The sequence below is a fragment of the Limanda limanda genome, chromosome 10, assembly GCF_963576545.1.
Source record: "Limanda limanda chromosome 10, fLimLim1.1, whole genome shotgun sequence".
NCBI classification, from domain to species: domain Eukaryota; kingdom Metazoa; phylum Chordata; class Actinopteri; order Pleuronectiformes; family Pleuronectidae; genus Limanda; species Limanda limanda.
The window spans coordinates 276639-284467 of record NC_083645.1 but is presented as its reverse complement, the minus strand read 5'-3'; the positions used below and the strand labels follow the sequence as shown (position 1 = coordinate 284467).

Below are 7829 nucleotides of genomic sequence, written 5' to 3'. Positions count from 1 at the left end.
TTGCAACTGGAAACAAGGCTGTCATTGAACTCTGGGCATTTAGTATATATATTTTCTTTTCTTACTTGAGCATGACTAATCAAAATATTTTTTTGTAGACTGAAAAACATTCTGATCCGCACTCCAGCTCAGAAGGTGGCGTTAGTGCACCTAAAAGGCGTTTGCCAACCGCCGTAAAAAAGCAACAGCCTCCGCAGAAGAAGAATAAGATGCGGTTTGTATAATTACCACTTCGTATCAGAGCTCAAAATAGACGCCGTCATCATACCTGAACCTAGTTGAGACCGTCCCGCATCTTGCAATGCTCGCCTGCACTGGACAAGAGCGTGGCAGGCCACAGCACGACACTGTTCTCCACGGCTGCTGACATCGCCTGCTTATTAACCTTAAAAGCAGCAAACAAACAAACAGGTGTCCCACGAGCAAGGGTTTGTGACCGGCGACGAGAAGAGGGGGCTGGCTGCATCTGTTGCGTGTGAATTCATTTCCACATTAGCATCCAGTTAGCTAACCGTAATGTCAGACACTTAACGTAACTATGAGGGTTACATTGAAAATCGCAAATGTCAGCTGTCATTTGTTGTGGGCAGTGCTTTACGGGGATATCCAGTAAATACAGGGGTGGTAACGGACTGATATATCACGTCCGTATAAGAAGAAGGACCCGAAAGGTGCATGAATGTTCAGTGTAATGCTTCGGAGCTAACGGACTAGCTTCGTGGAAACATGTCGGTAGTCTGAAGAGCGTTGCTTGTCGCTTTACACGGTGCTAGCTAATATGGACGATCTTACTTTCACCAAGGATCAATGTGTCTCGCATCGGAAAATGCAATGAGAAGACCGCAAGAGGAAAACCTCTAGTAGCCCGACGCGATAATGGAGACTTTCTTGCAGATAGCTCCCCACTCCCTGGCAATAGTGCTTTCCAGGGTCGAGACTGGGGAAGCGCCGGGGGCGGCCGGGGTGTCAGAGAGCGACGAATTGCCGAGGCACCACACAGGCTATGATATTTTTGCCGATTTCAAAGCAGAAAATAGCCAGCAACGTGTGTGGAACCAACGGATTACCGAGGCTATGTCCGAGACCTTCTTCCTGGGCTGGATAGACGAGCATGTGCTGCTGATCCAGGGGAAAGAGGACCATCTGGAGGTGTTGAGGGATGGATGGATGCGGAGGTACCTCAATCCTCCTCGGGGATTCACCATCAAATACCTTGGTAAGGCCTTTACACTCACATGTCTACTTAGGGTTCGGCCCGAGCGTTTGCGTTTGTTTTCATTAAGACTGTGGGATACTACTGCCTCCATTCAGCACCCAGATTTTGAGGCTAACATTAGCGCCATAGTCTGTGGGACTATTTATCTCTTGCATTCAGACTTTAAAACTGAAATGTCAGTGCCTGAAAAATTTAAGAAGCAGTTGCATCATAGAGAGATATATCTTCAACTGTCATTAAAAACGCAGAGGTGGCTTGTATTTCATTGGTACCACGTAATTGTTTTGGGTGCTGCTTTTTCTTTTGTAAAATGTATTAGTCACATAGACCCACAAAATGACATGGCTTTATAGCTACCAATTTTAAGGTGAATTGGAAAGAGAGAATTATTTAGGTGGGGACGATGATGATTTTAGCCTTAACTTGGAATATTAATGATGTGAATTTCACAGGCAGTACATCTAAAAAGACCTGTTGTCAAGTCAGGCCTCATGACTTGCACAGCTACTAACCAGCTTTAACATATGTTGAATGCCTTAGTTGTTCTTAATATGAGAGGAATCAGGCCTTAGCTGAAGTCCTTGAAACGTGTATTGATTCCTGTGGTTGCCACACTCCATTGCTCACTCACAGTCATACACTGAAATCTAAAGCCTTTTTCAGACATGACCTCCAGGTAAAATCAAGAGATTTGGCAATGGAGTTTGCCTCACAACCCAGCAAAAAGTTCTTTGCACAGACGCGATCACAGCAGTAACAAATCTCTTGCGTTATTCAGGAGAGAGGTGGTGCAGACAGAGACAGGAAGTGACATATTATCTCCGCTTCGTAGATCACATGATCATGTTAACATCGGCCTGACACAGTCTCCGACTCTTATCACCAACTCTCTTGACATCTTCGTTAGTGTTTTCTACGTGTGTCCCAGCTTTTTCACTGGGAGATTTTTTTTTTCGATTGTTTGTTGATTTTTGTTTTATTTTTTGAGTCTGTAGCGTGTTAGAAGTGTCATCAACCCCCTTACTTGTTCGTGATTACGTGTTCGCACATCGACTTCTCCTGGATTTCTACGGACCTTATACTAGTTGGCCAGGCGGATAATGTCTGTAGAAACTTCGGAGCGTTTCACTCGGGACATTTGCGTTCATACATGCATCTCCTCCGGAGAAAATAAGGAGGAACTGCAGAGTCCAGTACTTTGTTACCAGTTAGGCTAAAGCTGTAATTCTTCAAACAAAAGTGTCTATTCTATATTATGTCTTAGTCAATTATATACGTTTTGGTTTTTGAGTTACAAAATAATACATTTGAAGATTAAGTTAATTATTTATCATAAATAAACAACTTCAATATTTTTGTCATGTTAAAATAGTATCAATATACCCAGATGTGTCTACTTGTGTAGTTCCATTGAGTTTATATGCCTTTGTGCGTAGTTGTAGTTTCATTAGCTTAAAGGGAAAGTTCATCCGAAAATGAAAATTCACTATCTACTCACCACTATATCAATGGAGGGGTGTTTGATTTCACAAAACCCTTTTGGAGTCCTGGGGGTAAACTTTGTTGGAGCAGAATCCAATACAATTGAAGTCAATGGTGAGTCATTCTTCAGATGTAATAAAACAACAGAAAAATCATAACATGCCTCCATACTGCTTCTGTGGTGTCATTCAAGTGTCCAGAAGCCCCGATTTCTATATTCGACTCCAAACGAGGTCATTTACATCGTGTTTTTAGACTAAATGTCCTCTGATTTCTTCTGACTAGGTGCATTCAGGGACTGCCGGAAATGTTAATATCAGAATCAGAAAGGATTTATTGCCAAGTAGGTTTACACCTACCTGGAATTTTCTTTGGTAAAAAGGGGCGTACATTTAACATTAAGCATAAAAACACAATAAGTACTTCACATAAGAAAGAAATTACTGTATATAAAACAAATATATATACAAGACATAAAAGTTAAATACAGAGTAAAATGCAAAAACAGATATATACAAGATATAAAAAGTAAAACGCGAAGCAGGAGAGAAATGGGGATCTGCAATATACTGTTATGTTATATGTATTAATGTACACAGAATTGAGACGTGGGAGCGGGATAAGATGTCCGCTAGTCCGCTAGCTTAGCCACTTCTTGCGGACCTTTTAGGCTTAAAACTTAGTGTAAATTACCTTGTTTCGAGTCCAATATGAGTGTCGTTGCTTCCAGACACTTGCTGAAGGCATGTTGTGTTTTTTCAGTTTTTTTATTACGTCTGAAGATAGGTCCCTAACCAGCTACAAGGTTTCCCCCTGATACTCCAAAAGTGTTTGTGGACTCAAACACTTCACTGCTAGTTAAGGAAAATGCCTATTTTTAAAGAAATTTGTGGAGAACATGTTGGATTTAAGATTAATATAAATAATCGATTCAAATTCTTTGCCTAAAAGCTTAGTTTATTCCATATACCGCCGGCGATTGTTTGTAGATCGGCTCTCTGTGCAATATTTAGGAACCAGGATGACAGAAAAAATTGCTTACAATTAGGGCTGTCAAACGATTACAATTTTTAATCAGATTAATCACAGGGTAGCTGATATATACATTTAGGATTTGTTTTTTATTGATGACAAGTTCAAATGATAGTTATTAAGATAGAAAAATAAAATCTAACAAACATACCACACCAAAAAATGTTTAATCAAACTCAAAGATAATCTTTATCCTAAACAATTGGGGCATCTTAGCCAATGTTTATTTATTTATTTTTTAGCAAATATAGGATGGTTGAATACAACTTTTTTCATTCTAAATTTTCATAAAATGTCATCAGACAAACAACTAAATCTTTACACAATTAAATGTGAATGTAAAATCTGACTCTGAGTCCATCTTTAGAAGCAGTGTTGAGCCTGATCACACTTAGGAAGAACAAGTTTCAAGTTCAGTTCATTAGTTGATTTAGGTGACAAAAGTACGGTAATGTGTTTGATTAGGAATCGATTGGGTCATATCATGTCTGTGTGTCGCTCCACTCATTTTACCACTGAGTCCTGACTGTGAGCGTCACGTCTCATGTTGCACTCAGCACAAAATGTTGACGAGTCATTTTCATGATGTTTAAATACAGCCTTATAAACTCTGGAATCAAACAAACACTAAGTTACTTCATGTACTTACCAGGTCCTGTTAACTAGTGAGGAGTGTTTATTAGTTCAAGTGAGAGCAGAGTGAAGGAGGACACAGAAACTCCAGCTCGGTACAAATGTACTTGATTAATCGATAGAATACTGGATTACTAAAATAATTGATAGCTTCAGACCTAGAGCGAGTTTGGTGTCGAAGAACTTGACTAGCCCACACAGAGCCCTGACCTCAACCTCATCAACATCTTTGGCGATTGCAAGCCAGGCTCTCTCGTCCAACATCAGTGTCTGACTTCATAAATTCTCTTTCTAATGAATGGGCAAAAATTCCCACAGACACACTCTAAAATCTTATAGAAAGCCTTTTCAGAAGAATGGAAGCTGTTGTAGCTATTAATGCCTATGGATTTAGAATGAGATGTCATAAATGCTCCTGTAGCAGTCCCAATACATGTGTCCATATAACGTATCACATTCAGATTCACGTTCAGATGCCATAGAAGAAATAAACTCATGAGTGAAAAGGATTTCTTGGCATCTCCTCTACTACAGAAATGAACCGGAGTGAAAATCTGTCAAATAGCCAAAAACTTCGCCTGTCACAACGATGAGCTCCGAAAGACTAAAGATTGACAAATGTTTAGATCTGTACAGAGTGTTTGTTCATAACAGTGATATAGAGCTGAGAAATGTTTGCAAAATGAGCTGGGAGGGCCAAGTGAGGTGCATTGTAAGTGAACCTGTAATGAGAGATAACGACTGCTGCACACACCCCCACATTTTTTACATAATTAAGTCGCAGCTTCTTGCAGTTAAATAATTGCACAGACGAATGTAAAAATTGTCATAAGATTAATTGTGCAGCACAGGTTAATTCATTCAATCAATTCATGCATTTATTTATGTCATTAATTCTGTGATGATTAGGTCGTTGGGTTAACTCATTCTAAAGCTCGTTGGGTTTTAGTGCGGTGATCATCAGATCTACTACTTCTGTCTCGATTTGGCCAGTACATGGGAGTTTTGCCTTTAACTCAATATTAGCTGCTTAGCTAATCAAAAGTAGTTGATGCTTAGATCTACACTGTAAAAAAACTGGCAGCTGTGGTTGCCAGCTGTGGTTGCCAGAACTTCACCCTATTAAATATGGTAGAACTTTTTTATACTATTATGGTAAAGGATAATAGTATATGGAAATAGATGAGTCTCATCCACTTTTTACATTTTAAAGCCTTTGAATTCCTAGTTCTGAATTTTTTTTTACATTGAAATTATTTATTTGTATTTTTGTATTCACTGCTACCAGTATTCACATTTTTCAGTTAGTATTTTTCACTTTTTTCTATGTTCACAAATTCAGAATCAGAAAGAATATATGTTCAAGTTTCTTAACTTCTATAGATCAAATTGAGGTGCCAAAATGTGAGTATTAAAAATGCAGATTAAACATCCGGGATACCAACGATAAGCAATGGATTGTCTATCGAACCAAACCTCCATTTATATTTATATAACAAAGTATGCACTGCAAGGCATTATTCCACAACAAAAAATAGCCCAATCTGAACTGCTAATCTCCCTTTTACAACCCCATATCTCTCCAAATAAAGATTTGTGCAAGAGCTCGTTCCATTCGAGTAAAAAGGAATTTATCAATCTACATTAAGCTGTCCAACCACAAAATAAACGAAAAATCAAAGAAAAATTCAAGCATCTTTCTAGAGGAATATCCAAACACTGTGTAAATTCAAGTTTAGCAGTCTATCAAGAAAAAATATCTTAAAGTAGCCTAGTAGTTGTATCAACGTCTGTATGAACAATGTTTATTATTAATTTTCACACTGGACTGTACTCATTTTAAAATTAATTGTGTTCTTGCTTCAAGTAAAATAAAGTTTGCATACAAAATAAAGAGCTTTTGAAAAAGTCATCTTAAAATATAATGCTGTAGGAGTCGAGGGAATAAAGTAGTCCGGAGATCTTCTCGTTTTGTGCGCCTCTGGGTGTGCGTTTTTTATACCTTGGTAACCCCGCAGCTCCTTACAGGGTGTGTGAGCGTGCAAACCACATAGTGCAATCAATAACTGTAAACAAATGTAACAGTCTTTGGTGAATTCTGTATTGTCACATGTCCACTACAGTACATGCGTCCCCCCCAGAATTCACACACAAAGTTAATGCGTTGCGGCTCGAATCACCCGACCTGCACGGCTCCGTAAAACATGAGCAGGGGATGAAGTCCGGGGTTAAACTGGAGGAACAAGAAGGGCTGTGCGGTGGCCCGGGGGGTGAGAAGGAGGGCGCCCCCGCTGTGGAGGCTTAGCTACCCTCTGTTAAGGCCTTTTTCCTGGGTGTGACAGGCCATGGACAGCGTCAAAAATCTGTCGTCCCCATTCTGTGGGAACGATTGGTCGTGTCTGGCCTCTGGAAAAATCACATAGGAGTGTAGTGCTAGCAGCACCAAAAGCAACATCCTCCAACCTCAGTCCTGTCTCAGCCTTCCTCAGTGCCTGAACGTCTGGATCAGAAATTTGATCTGCTGCCATGCAATCATAGTCCACACCAAATTGGATGGCTCCAGTGACCGTTCGGGACAGGCAGTCAGCCACCGGGTTGTGCTTGCCTGCCACATGTTGTACATCTGTGGTGAACTCTGATATGATAGAGTCTGAGCAAACCATGCCGATGCTTGCGATTCCCAAAACTCTGGGAGTTTAAGCGAGACTGCGTTCATCGCCATGTTCGTCTATGGATACGTCAAGAGAAAATAAGGTCACCAATGTAGCAGTCGAGGGAATAAAGTAGTCCGGAGATCTTCTCATTTTGTGCGCCTCTCGGCGTGCGTTTTATTTCACAAACATTTCAAGACACAGAACTCCCGGGCGTCACCAAAACATCCGCTTTTAACCACCCCAAGTGCCCTTGTTAACTTGGTAACCCTACAGCTCCTTACAGGGTGTGTAAGCGTGCAAACCACATAGTGCAATCAATTAGTGTAAACCAAAGAAACAGTCTTTGGTGAATTCTGTATTATCACATGTCCACTACAATGCTTTATTTTTGAAAAAATAAATAATATAGTTATTTATTAGTTTGAGTTTTCGCTTTTCTTCTTTTTTTTATTATATAAATACATTTCACATATAAACAATCCCAACAAACATGAACAACTAAACAGCTTAAACTGTCCTTTGTTCCCACTGTCTCTTGTTCAGTGAAGTGAACTCTATCTTGTGCTGCCAGGATTCACTACCGTAAAGATGGAAAAAGCTGAGCAGGTCAAAATAAGACTACAGTAAATGCGAAAAAAAGTGCGCAGGTTAAAATAAAAGCGGTCCGTCACAATCAAATAACAGGTCTGGGTCTGTATAGAGCAGGTTATGGGTCCCGTCCGGACTGCAGTCCGACTGTTGAGAACTATGCTAGATGTTCTGCTTGTCGACATATTTATATTTTCTAACACTGTGTTTTAATCTGCAGAACA

The 7829-nt window shown here is 39.9% G+C and overlaps 1 protein-coding gene across 1 annotated transcript in view; it reads left to right on the top strand.

The window, feature by feature from the left end:
• Positions 1-229: 229 nt before the first annotated feature.
• The window catches only part of LOC133011872 (storkhead-box protein 2-like), a 55478-nt gene continuing 47878 nt past the window's right edge, over positions 230-7829 (top strand). Inside the window, exon 1 of the mRNA XM_061079791.1 lies at positions 230-1216. Within this exon, the coding sequence (XP_060935774.1) occupies positions 877-1216 (340 nt within the window). The 5' untranslated portion in view covers positions 230-876. The remainder of the gene's footprint in view (positions 1217-7829) is intronic.